The sequence below is a fragment of the Astyanax mexicanus genome, chromosome 25, assembly GCF_023375975.1.
Source record: "Astyanax mexicanus isolate ESR-SI-001 chromosome 25, AstMex3_surface, whole genome shotgun sequence".
NCBI classification, from domain to species: domain Eukaryota; kingdom Metazoa; phylum Chordata; class Actinopteri; order Characiformes; family Acestrorhamphidae; genus Astyanax; species Astyanax mexicanus.
In genome coordinates, this window is record NC_064432.1 from 3,343,174 (window position 1) to 3,356,139 (window position 12,966).

The following is a 12,966-nucleotide window of genomic DNA, read 5'->3' on the forward strand; positions in this document are numbered from 1 at the left end:
TTCTAGTTAATTTACTGAATTTAATATATTGTGTAGCCATTACCTTTTAAATGTGCCACTGAATCATGTGAAGGCTCATAAAATTCATGGATACATTTTACCTCAGCTCTCGAAGTGCTGATGCACATGAATTAGTGCATCATCGCATCATCAAACTTTGAGCAGCCTTTTTCAGCAGCACTGTGTTTGTGTGCTTTAGGGAGAAGCTGTATGAGGAGAAGCTGAGGCAGCAGCAGCAGGAGCTGAAGCAGCTTCATGAAGAGAGACAGAGGCTGATTGAGATTCAGGGGAAAATACAGGACCTGCAGTGGGCGTGTCCTGACCTGCAGGTACCTCAGTCTTTCATCCTATTTTTGTTTATGACTCAATAGCTTACTTTATTTTTTACTTGCAGCAGAGATAGCAGTGGTACTGACCCCTAGCATGCCCTTGTTCTGCTCTGCTCTGGTCTCAGTCCTCTATTTCCAGTAGTACCAGTGGTGCAGTGATAAAGAAGCTCCCAGCTGCTGCCTCCACTCCAGCTCCTGCTCCAGTACCACCGTCTTCTACAGCCAAAAGCAACACAGCCGTCCTCAAACCCACCACTGAGCCCGCCCCTGTAGCAGTCACTGACAATGAGGTATGCACACACTCTACAATGAAAAGTTTCTGTAGAGACTGAAGAGTTTTTTTTTTCTATAGCATATTCTCAGCTGTGAATCAGGGTGGGTGATAAGGCAACAGTAGCTTCATATTACAGTATTTATCAAAGTTCAGTGATTGCATACACTGTAGTAGCACCCAGAGGAAGAATATATCGCTGATTCTTGAGAATTTGGATAAAACAGGTTTTAATCTTGAAAATAAAATGTTAGTTAAATGACAAAATCTAATGTAATATAATTTTAGACCAAGGTTTAGGCTGTTCATTTTTTCCATAAAATAGGTGATTTTCCAGTTGCTACTTTCTTTTTGTCAACAGTCAGACACAATAAAAAACATTTTTTTAATTTTTGTGTCTAATATGCATTTTGAGTTTTTTTAAATTATTATCTGGCATTTTAAATACACACTTTTATTTTTCATTTTTTTATATATACATGTACTCCTTTAGAATATCTATCTTCATACAATATTTACTTTAAGCTTAAATAGAAAAAGTAACGTTTTTTTTTTTTAACAAACATTTTTGTAATACAAGAGACTTTTACTTTAATAACTCAACAACACTCAGCAAACATATTGTAAGCATATTTATTTAAAACAAAACTCCCTCTGACTGTGGTGACAGTCGCCTCATTACAACATACAATTCCAAATGTGTGTGTACAGTCTGAGATACTGACAAGGACTTATAGCCTGGTACATGGGGTGTTTTTTTTCTTCTATGTGAGCTGTAGACAATGTGGGTTAAACCACGTTAAGACATTCTATATGTGATTTGTCTGCTTTGTGTTTGTCTTTTCCCCTTCTGCACCTGGCGTCTCACATTCCTAACATTAATGCCTCTCTCTGTCTCAGCTGTGGTCAGAAATGCGCAGGCACCAGGTGTTGAGGGAGGAGCTTAGGCAGAGGAGGAAGCATCTGGAGAGTCTAATGGCTGAACAGCAGAGGAGGAGCACGCTCACAGACTCCCCCTACCGAAGTGATGCACACACTCCTCGCAATTTCAGCCATGAAGAGAGGTACAATGCATACTTAAAGGGGTACCTGACCTGTCCACGTTAGACTGGTGTGGCTGCAGGCTTCATAAAAAAATATTCTTCCAGAGCTGTATAATATATTAATCCAGTAGATAATATATACAGCAGATAATATATTATATTATAAAGAAGCTACCTACTGCTATCAAAGCAGATCCTTCTAAAGACTGAGCTCTTCAAAGACTTACTTACCGCCCTAAAAAAACATTTACTTCTAACCACATTCCCTGCTTTCCCTCCTCCTTTCTTCCTCTTCTCTTCCTCCATCCCAATATTAACATTCTGGCCTCTTTCAGGCCCTGCTAAATGTTTCTATTTGCCTCTGACTTTTGTTCTGTTACTGCTTATGTACCTCACTCTTTGTATTTGTCGCTTTGGATGAAAGCATCCGTTAAAGGCTGTGCAGTGTAATGTAATATACATCGATTTATTTATGTTTAAGTGTAGGCTGAGGCAGTTTTAGGTTTATTTATTTATTCATTTGTCTGTTTGGTTTATGTATATTTAAGGACTATGGCCACATGGGGTGGCTCCACACGATGCCAACTGGATGAGGAAGATGACGACTACTCATCTGAGCTTGGGGCAGATGAAGACGATGAGGAGGGAGACGAAGGGGAAGAGTCTAGCTCCACAGATGAGCTCCACGCGTATCAGAACAGAAAGCTTCCCAGCTCTAACAACAGGAAAAATAGAGACAGGTAAAGGCGCACACACACACACACACACACAGCGGAGCGAACGTTAGCTTGTGAACGTGTTTGAGGCTAATAGGACTTTCTCTAAACTAAACTGCTTTAGAGAAGTATTAGAAGGTGTTTTAGAAGTTTGATCATGCTACTTTTATCTATATGTTGTTTTTTTGTTGTTTAATATTTAGAGCAGTTTTCTCAGAACCCACAGAGTCCAAGGGTGGTTGGACTTTATTTGTTTTAGTTATTTAGGACATTTAGGAAGCCCAATGTCGGCTTTCAATAATAAAACTTGGTTTCATTTTAAACTGGTGTAATAGTAGTATTATGCAAGTATTTTGTTACTGTGGCACACTGTCTTAAAGCTCCTTTTGGAGCCCAGAAGCAGGAAAAAGCATTTTCTATAGTGCCCCTTTAAAATGACAATATCATCGTTTATCGCAATCATTTCTGGGACAAAATAGAAGCGGAGGAAAGCTTGCTGAATTAGTGCTTCTGCTAAATAAGAACAACTCGACAGCAAAAACACACTCTCAGACAAACTTGTGACAACATGAAGGAAATGCGAGACCAAATGATGTATGATTTCATGTTCTAAAGTATGCATAAGTGTACTAGGAGATTACAATGTGTGTCTGTTACACAGAATGCGTCAGAATCAAACATTTCCCTTCAACTCCAGTATTTACTGTTTTTATTTTTTTGGGCTATGCAACACTATTTAAAAAGAATGATTTTTTTTTTTTTGTATAATATGCTACTGAAATAAAATTGTAAATTTGCTCCTGTATGTGTGCCTCTCTCCTCGTCCTCCAGTGTGAAGGCTGTGAGTGAGATGTCTGGACGGCCCTCGCCCCGTCGGCCCCGGCCCCAGCATCGTCAGCAGAGTGAGAGAGACAGAGCCTGTCCCAGATCTGCAACCAGAAGACAGGAGAACCTGCGCTGGGCTGCTGATCTCTCAGCCTCAGAGGGCACCGCACACACGCACTGGCAGGAGCAGATCACACAGCTGCAGAAACAGCTGGACTTCAGCACGACCATGTGCCAGACGCTGCTTCAGGACCAGCAGGTCAGTACATGTTACAATACCATGATGCAGCTTTCCAGCGCAGGTCAGTAAAAACAGCAGGTTACAGATAACATTTAAGATACATAAGTTACTGCAGGTTTACCCAGACACTGTTTAGGTGTGTAAGTGCCCGAAGCAGTGCCCGACTGAAAGTGCTGAATTTCTTTGCTGGGGAACGGTTATGCACATTTCTTGGGAATAGCGAGACAAATTTACATTGACACATGAAATTTAATTCATGCTTTATTCAGTATTACTATTACTATTACTTCGGATCAGTGTAAAAAGTTAAAGATGTTTATTATTTTACGTGTTCTTAAACTATTAATCTTTTTCTTAAGCATATCACTGGATGCAGTTCAGTTTTTTAAAGTTCTTTTTTAAGAAAGAAGAGTATAAAATGCTCACGGTCATTAATTCAGAGTCATTTCTATAATTTTGACAATAATGATATCAATAATGATATTTTGACTTATTCAAAAATGTGTGTAGTTTTTAAATAATAATTTGGTTACTCAATATATTAAATAAACTATGATTTTAAGGTAAAAATATTTAAAAACAATTTACAATTTATTTATAAAAGTGTGTGTGTGTGTGTGTGTGTGTGTGTGTGTGTGTAGTAGAGCCAGAATTTGGAGCACTTCTACATGTTTATCTCGCTGTGTGCGTTGTCTGCACTTCTGTGCGTGCTCTCGGCTATTGTGTGCACCACTGTCTTTTATATTTTATTTTTTAATTATTATAATTTTTAAAGCTTCTGCAGGTTGTTTGTTACATGTCCTGCTTGATAAATATTATGAATGAATTATGTATTTGCTTGTTTCGTTTCATTAACTTTATTATAAAATCAGATTGCCTGACTATGTCTGAGCTTTATTATATGACTGTGTGTTTGTTTATGTTTGCAGACTCTGTCTTGTATGCTGCAGTCAGTGCTGACTGGGCCGTATAACGTGCTGCCGAGTGGCATGGGCTCGCCGCAGGTTCCTCTCATCATGCACCAGCTCAACCAGTGCTACACACAACTTGCGTGGCAACAAAACAATGTCCACAGGTTTGCACATATACTCACTAATGTATGTTTAAAAAATACACATATTAACCCAGCAGTTATAATTATGAATGCAACAATTAGATTACATTAGACTAGAATAATTGTCCACTGGAAGTTTTAATGTCGATGCATTGTTAATTTGTAAGTGGAACACACTACACTAAGTGCTGGAGGCAGTCTGTCAAGTATATTGAGGGTGCATCTGCTCTTTTAACAGGCTGAAACAAGTTCTGAGTGAGCTCCTCCGGCAACAGCAGCAGTCAGCAGGACAACAGCAACAGCAGCAACAGCCTTCCTCTTCAGGACAACAGCAGCATCAGACTGTAGCACAGGATTCTGCATCACTGTTTTTCCCCTTTCCTCCTATCAGCACACTGGGCTTGCCTGGAATCGCCAGCTTCTCTCCAATGTCCCCTGGTGGGTGGAGTATGTCTTTAAAGTCTCAGTGGCATTAGTACCTTTATTGGCGTTGCTAAGACAGGTTCACACTGCCGTTTTTTGGTTGTTTTTTCCAGTTAGCGCTTGTTTCAAATCCTTTCATTTTGGAAATGTTCTTGCATGTGTTTTTCCATGATAAAATTTGTTTTTGAATACCAGATGAACTCCTTTCAGGCTTGTTCTTTGTCGCTGATTAGTTGTGTAGTATGCAAACCACATCTATTAAAACTTTAAGGACTTAATGGGTTTTTCCTTATTGTTTGTTTGTCCGTAAATGACAATCTTAAAACCCTTGCTGGTTTGTTTAATCACGCCACTCCTTCTTTCTCACTCCAGGTTTTAACTTCTCTCCGTTGTTCCCAGCGATGGGGCAAGAGGTCCAGCAGACAAGCGGCCTTCAAGCCAGTCCAGAACAGCCACAGCACGACCCAAATATATCCCTCAAAACTGAATACATGAGCTTTCCCCCTCCGCTTCAGAGGACTCCGCTCAACAATGCTGATAAACGGTGCTCCCTACATTTCCTAAGTGATCTATCTGATTGATAGATGTCAAATTAGTTTCTGCTCATAAACATGTTTACACATAGATACTTTAGCTAAAAGCTTTAGAACCAACTACTGATAGAAGGCAATCTATCCTGATGAGAAACTAGAGTGCACACCTCTAATTATTTGTAACATCCGATATCCCTTTTTTTCAGCTCTCAGAATGACTCCCACGGTTCCAGCTGGTTAAACTCCTCGATGAACAGATCATGTGACCAGCGTGCTCCCATTGCCCCTGACCATGCACAGTCACCGCTGGACTCTCCTTCCTCGTCTCCAGTCCCCCACCCTCCCACATACGCCCCAGAATCGCAGGACTCTTTAAGCAGCCTGGCAGACCGGGCTGATCCCACCACTGTTACCAAAGCCTTCAGACCAGGCCGCAAAGCTTCTGCACAGGCCAGCTTGGCTTCCAGAGACAAAACCCCCAAAAGCCGCCGCAGGAGGGGAAAGAATCAGAAGAACATGGGTAAGAAAGGAGGGTGGATTTTGGCTTTTGTGTCTAATACAAGGAAGTCTCTCAGAAGAGAGCTTATTCAGATTTTATTAGAGCTTAGCTCATGCCCAAAAAAAATCTATCCGACTTTACCTAAGCCAGTGCACGTTCTGTCTGAGCCTGACCCGGCCCACTCCATAACTTTTCATTTATAAGCCAGAGCACTTTTATACTTTAATATTTCCTAAAATCATCAGTGCACTTTTTTTTGATCCAGCGTGTCTTATGTATGTATTTTACCAGTCATGTTGTAAGCAGCAGTAAAGCCACTTTGTCAAATTGCAGTGTTATTCAGGAGTTTCAGTTTAGTTCTCCAGCACCGGGGCTCGAGTATCATTAGCATTAGCGGTTAATCGCTATTTCCCCGTTCAGAGGGGAGTATTATCGGCCTGTAGCCTGCTCCTAACCCAGGCTAGCACTGCTGAAGCAGTAAGCCGCTAATGCTAATGCTCCAGTCTTAGTGCTGGAGAAATTTAGGAATCTAAGCTTACTTTAAATAAAAAGAAGTGATTTACTCCCTTAAATAAAGAGTTTTCAGAAGAGAAGTTCTTTATAGTGTCTTTTAAAATGCACCTTATAATCTAGTGCTTTTATGAAGGAAAATAGATGGTGCACCTTATAATGCGAAAAATATAGTACAGATAGACTACACAAAAATAAATAAACTTTAGATTAAATCCATCGACAAATGTCAGCAATCATCAGTTTGAAATATTGGCTGTATCTGCCGATGCCGGGGGAAAAAAAAGCATTAATGTATGATACGAATATGATATTTAGGGATGCACGATGATATTTGGAATCATGTTTTATTGTTGTTTATTATTGGTGTTTATCAAGTCATGATCCTCAAGGTTTTTCTCTCTCTCCTCACAGCAGGGTTAGACAGTGACACTGGTTCCAGCGCTACTGAGTTCGGGCCAGAAAGAGAGAGAGAGCGCTCCGCTCAGCCAAAACCTCGGGATTCAAACCAGAGCCTTCTGGACAAACTGACTCAGGAGAAACTGGACAGCAAAACCAAGAACAACAAACACAATGACGTCTCGTCAGGTCAGTCTCGCAGTGTTGTTCACACAGCACATTATACACAGTGTCTGAAGGTCAAAGGGTCAAAGCACAGCACACATCATCACCAGGCAATAACTAAAAGCTTTCCATTATTTATACGTTTTTCATTTAGTTTTTTATTTCCATTGTTCATAAAACAAATAAGTTCACATATCTGCAGTGCATTTGGACAAAAACAGGTCATTTGTCGTCCTCATATAATTATGTGTTTCACCCTGTGTTTATTTTACGTTTTTGTCATTTCTGTTCCACATTTCTGGTCCATGCTTTATTTTTCATTTTTTGGTTTTCTCACAGCGTATGCTTGGAGAACTCCCTTCCTCTCTAACAGAATCGCATGCACAGAAGCTCCAGGTAACACTAAACCCACCAGTCTAACAGCTCCCCTTTTCAATTTTTATTTGCACGTTGTAGATGCACTTCACTTTTGCTGTGTTCCTTTTTGTTTTTTTGTTTTTTTTGTTTTTTGGGCTAAAGGCTGGTCAAGCATGTAGACATCAGTGTGTTCATAAGAACTGACTCACATTTAATTCCTTCTGTGCCTTGTTGGGAGGGTCTGTGTGCGATTTACCCACTTTTCAGTAAGAGTCAGAATGAGGCCCAGTTTAGTTTTCGTTTTTATACAGATACATTGAAAAGCACCTAATTTCTTTTTGCAGTTTACACCAAACTATAAGAATTTGCTGTATGTGTACAGTGGATTGCAAATGTTTCACATTTTGTCACATTACAACCACAAACTTATGTATTTTATTAAGATTTTAATTGTTAGAACAACAGAAAATGGCACATTATTGTAAAGTGAAATTTTGTATCAAATAAAAGTATTCTGCCCCCTTTACACCGAACTCCCTAAATAAAATCCAGTGTAATCAATTGCCTTTAGAGGTCACTTTATTAGCCAATCATCCAAAAACCTATGGTCACTCTGAAGGAGCTGCAGAAATCCACAGCTCCCACTTCACAATTATGTGCTACTTTGTGTTGGTCACTTTAAAATGTCAAAATCCATTTAATTTTGTGCTTGTAATGTGACAAAATGTGAAAAAGTCCAAGGGGTATGAATACTTTTGCAAGCCACTCAACACCAACATCTCCCTACAGCTTGGGCTTTAGACATATACTATGTACAAGTATAATCATTTTCAAATTGTTGCAAACTTGCTCTAGAGTAAAAAATATATATATTTCTGGGAGAAAAATATTTGCCTTTATTTATTCATTTCATTTCTTGTACTTTTGTAAAATTATAATTTTAAAAGGTATACTTTCCAAGTATATCTGGATTGAGTTGCCTGGATTGTTTATTTATTGTTTTTGAATAGTTATTGAGATTTATACCCTTTACACAAATGTCCCCTTAGATGCCAGCAGTGATTTCTCCCTGTTTGAGGCTCTGAGAGAGACGATCTACTCTGAGGTGGCGACGCTCATCTCCCAGAACGAGTCCCGTCCTCATTTCCTCATCGAGCTCTTCCATGAGCTGCAGCTGCTCAACACAGACTATCTTCGCCAGAGGGCGCTCTATTCACTACAGGTAATACCCCACCATTTAAACGCACATGCCCAAGCAGGTTTTGGAGCAGCAGCTGACTTTTTTTTTTTTTTCTCTCTGCCTTGTAGGATATCGTCACTCGGCATCTGACGGAGAAGAGTGTTGCCGAGGAACAGGGGTCATCACTGGGGCCGGCTGTTTGGGCTACGGGATCACAGTCTGAACTCACTCCCAGCGAAAGCCTTGCTACTACTGATAATGTGGGTATCACACATACAAACACATATATATATTTTACACACATACAAACAGTTTGATAGGCTTCAGCGATATTACTGACATAAATTACTTTTTAAATTGACTACAAATTTCATTGTCGACTAATCATTAATTTGTAACAGTACTGCATTACACAGAGTGATGGGGATAGAAGCACAATGGGAGATGAGTAAACGGCTCACTGGCACAGTTTACACTCAACTAATAGTCTGTGTTAAGTTCCCAAACACAACAGATTTACATATTTACTCACTAAATATCAGTAATTTTCATGTTTAAACAACATCTAGACATTTATATGTCTTTTTAAGTCTTAGGTTCAGCTGTTTCTTTCGTTTTGGCAGAAATAAGTCCAAGGTTTGGTTAATTTGCAGTGTGAAAACACCTTTTTTGCATTGTTTGGAATTTTGGACAGGCTGAGACAGGCTATTGTCACCTATTAAATATTAGAACTAAAAAGCATTGATGAATTTGTGTGGTGCTGAAATTTACAAACAGCAATATGGTAACAGATTATGCCATTAAAGTTGAAATGGATAGTCTGTGATGACACTGTCATGTTACAGGACTTGTCTGATAAAGACGTGAGGGTGAAAGCTGGAAAGAACCCCCAAGATGGATATTCTGTAGATGATGAAAGCCTAATGTCCACTTCGTCCAACCTGGAGCCTTTCGCCAGTGATGATCTAGGTAAATGCACTTAATGGTTTGTAATTTTTCCATATAAGTAAATCTGACATATTTTAAAAGGTTTGAAAGTTCTCTGTGCATATCTACAAGTGTTAATGTGAAAGAGAAAGAAGGTGAAATTTGTTTTAATTAAATATAAAATAATTCTTAAATTATTTAGGATATTTAAACATTTGTTTTAAGTTTAATTAAGTTTCTTCGTAATGAATAAAAATTCATTGCACTGCCAAAAGGGTGTAAATTGCGTTGCTCTTCTACTGTATTATGGTGTCAATGGTCTTGAAATTACATTTAATATTGTTAATCAGTTATTTTTGGGACGATGTATTGTGACACACCTAATTATTACAGCCTAGTGTGAATAAAGGAGACATAAAAGAGCCAAGGATTAATGGACTGAAAGTCTTAGATGGACAGTAGAAACTGAGCGTTGTGAACAGACAAGAACACCCTCAGTTCTTATGCTTTAACTTTTTTTGCAGAAATCAATGCTTCCTTCTATCACGGCAGGGTTTTGGGTGCATTGCTTGGCTGACTGTAACTCCCATTTTGTTTCCCATGTTTTGCATAGTAGTGTACAGCTTTCTCATTTTTTAAATAACAGTATTTTCCCTCTTTTTCTCTTGTTCCTTTCCTCTTTTTTCCCTTCATTCTCCCTCCCCTCTCATCTGATGCAGGTAATACAGTCATTCATTTAGATAAGGCTCTGGCTCGTATAAGGGAGTTTGAGCGCATGAAGCTAAAGGCGGAGTTTGCTGTTCCTAACCCTGAGCTTTCTAGTGCTGCTGCTGCTTCTGTTACTGCTGCTGCTGCTGATTCAGCTTTTACTGAAGGTACTGCAGTGCTCGCACTGACTGTAAATTAGCCTAATATGGCACATTCTGCACATTGCAGAGTCCAGACTGGGCTAGACTAGCCACTAGATTGTAATGATTATGCATTATTTATTTCATAAGCTTAAAAGAACATGGTGAATCAAGGAAATTTAAGCAGCCTTAACCTGACTGGTAGAATTGATACATAATCTGCACCGGATTATAAGGCGCACTAGCGATTTTTGGAATAATTAAAGCATTTTAAGTGCACCTTATTGTGCGAAACATTATCTTGTGTGTCTGACTGTTGTTGCATTGAAGGCTCTTAAGGTGAATCAGAGCTCCACTTTGGTATTGTTTGTCAGTTTCCTGCTTACTGATTAGCCCAAAAATTTGCATGTTTGAAACGTTTGAATAATCTGTGCGTAGGTCAGTCCTCCACAGACGTCCGATGTCCTCAGATTGACACCCAGCAGTTGGACAGGCAGATCAAAGCCATCATGACTGAAGTGATCCCCTTCCTGAAGGTAAGTTCTTGTTCTGTTCTTGAATATGTAATATTCTGACTAGAAGAAACCGAAGAGATTAATTTATTTTTTCTTTCTCTTTCTTAAAGGAACACATGGGAGAGGTGTGTTCTCCGCAGCTGCTAACGTCCGTGAGGCGCATGGTGCTGACGCTGACTCAGCAGAACGATGACAGCAAAGAGTTCATGCGTTTCTTTCACAGACAACTCGGCGGCATCTTGCAGGTAACCTGCATGCAAGTGTACACACATGCTCTTATCTGCACTACGACTTTATTTCCTGACACTTTTGCTCCTGTAATATTGCAAATAAACATAGAGGAAGAAGATGTTCACCTGCACAAACAAGTGTAAGTAAAAAGCACGTCTCTTTAAACATGCTGAAAAATGGTCAATCTTTATTACAAGAAGCAGTATCAAGATAGATGGATGTAACTTGGGTTCAGCGGAGCTGGGACTGAACACCCAGTAGCTGAAGGCAGTCTCAAATGTGTATAACTAAGAGGTAAAGCGACAATTAAATTACAGCCTTAGTTCTGACACCTTCATAGTTTTCTCTGTCTGTGTTGCTTGTTGAATATGCTTCTCCACAGATATAGTATCCATATAGAGAGTCTTCCTTACTTTGATTAATTGGTTAATCGGTTACTGGTTAATTATGATAGTAAAGCGATTGAGTGCAGTGAGGTAAGCCAGTCACTTTTTGGTCAGTGCTAATTTTTACACAATTGTCCAGTAGGGGTGGGCAATATTATATCGTATACAATATATCGTGACAGAAATATCATGATATTAAAAATCCATATCGTGATAATAGGGCTGTTCTGTCTTAAAAGTAGTCTATTATTTACTGTGAAGCTTTAGGTGTATTTATTGTATAATTGTGTTAGTTTGCAGTTTATATGCATGCACTAAATATTCTACAATATTATTTGCTGCATTATATTATTTTATGCTATAATATTTATTTTGCCACATTATGATTATACTGTTATACTATTATACTGTATTCCTGAAATGAATGAATTATTTTAGTTTTCCTATATCGCCAAGTATTTCGTTATTGCAAAAATACCCTGAAATATCGTGATATTATTTTAGAGCCATATGGCCCACCCTCTATTGTCCAGTGATATATTGCACATAAGCTGTCGATTGGTCATAAGCTGCCTTTTTTCAGACAAAGTGAACAACATTAATAATCTAACATGATAACCATTTGGCCCTGCAGTGTAAAAAGACACTATTGCTCAAGTACTACTTCAGTACAAGACTATTTCCACTAAAAAGCTTTGTGTCTCATTTCTGCACAGTTTGTATTAATTTATCGTTTATTTTCGTGTGTGTCTGTGTTCAGGACTCTCTGAGCAAGTTTGTGGGACGCACACTGCAGGACTGCGGTGAGGACCTGCTGGTTGAGATCTCAGAGATCCTGTTCAACGAGTTGGCCTTCTTCAGGCTCATGCAGGACATAGACCAGAACACACATCGTCCCAAGAGACGCAGCGACCCCACGCCCATCAGACACACTCCCACCACTACAGAGGTGCCTGCTGTAACAGATTGTTTACTCTTTTGTTTGTGTTTTTGATTTTATTCAGTTTCTGAGCTGGCTACGTTCAACGACATATTTTAATGTGTTTTGTCGTGTTTCTCATCAGGTGAAGAAGACTGGAGAAGGAGAAAAGACATTCTCACCTTCTTATTTTGATGAGGATAAAGTAAGTCCCTTTTATCTGATGGTGTCTGTTTGGAATGGTTTCTGATGTACGAGTTTTATATGACTGGTTTGCTGTGACATTGTCGACAGGACCAGGATGAAACTGAACAGGGCGAGACGTCTCTCAGCGTCAAGGTGGACACGAAGCAAACGCAGGAGAAAGATGGACAGAGCAGCATGGCCTCAGCTGGAGAGGAAGAGGAGGAAGAGGAGGAGGAAGAAGGAGAAGGCCTGCCTCTCTCTATAAGTGAGAACTAGCCTTTGCTTTGCTTTCCTTTGGTGTTTGAGGATGATGTCAAAGCAGCATCTTGCATCTACAATTTTAATTGCTTTTAACATGCTTTTAAAGGACTACTGAAAAGTAGAAAAGTTTATAATTATAATAAATAAT

At 39.3% G+C, this 12,966-nt stretch overlaps 1 protein-coding gene across 7 annotated transcripts in view; it reads left to right on the forward strand.

The window, feature by feature from the left end:
• The window catches only part of pcm1 (pericentriolar material 1), a 33,648-nt gene that overhangs the window by 17,204 nt on the left and 3,478 nt on the right, over nt 1-12,966 (forward strand). For 5 of the 7 annotated variants that reach the window (XM_022662285.2, XM_022662284.2, XM_022662289.2 and 2 more), the window contains 20 exons: nt 200-329; nt 455-619; nt 1,501-1,664; nt 2,192-2,383; nt 3,191-3,443; nt 4,355-4,500; nt 4,718-4,917; nt 5,275-5,446; nt 5,642-5,955; nt 6,859-7,032; nt 7,348-7,404; nt 8,415-8,587; nt 8,674-8,805; nt 9,391-9,514; nt 10,192-10,347; nt 10,759-10,856; nt 10,946-11,080; nt 12,213-12,401; nt 12,517-12,576; nt 12,666-12,822. In XM_022662285.2, coding sequence (XP_022518006.2) covers nt 200-329; nt 455-619; nt 1,501-1,664; nt 2,192-2,383; nt 3,191-3,443; nt 4,355-4,500; nt 4,718-4,917; nt 5,275-5,446; nt 5,642-5,955; nt 6,859-7,032; nt 7,348-7,404; nt 8,415-8,587; nt 8,674-8,805; nt 9,391-9,514; nt 10,192-10,347; nt 10,759-10,856; nt 10,946-11,080; nt 12,213-12,401; nt 12,517-12,576; nt 12,666-12,822 — 3,191 coding nt within the window. The remainder of the gene's footprint in view (nt 1-199; nt 330-454; nt 620-1,500; nt 1,665-2,191; nt 2,384-3,190; nt 3,444-4,354; nt 4,501-4,717; nt 4,918-5,274; nt 5,447-5,641; nt 5,956-6,858; nt 7,033-7,347; nt 7,405-8,414; nt 8,588-8,673; nt 8,806-9,390; nt 9,515-10,191; nt 10,348-10,758; nt 10,857-10,945; nt 11,081-12,212; nt 12,402-12,516; nt 12,577-12,665; nt 12,823-12,966) is intronic. The other 2 variants (XM_022662290.2, XM_022662288.2) reach the window with 2 other exon arrangements.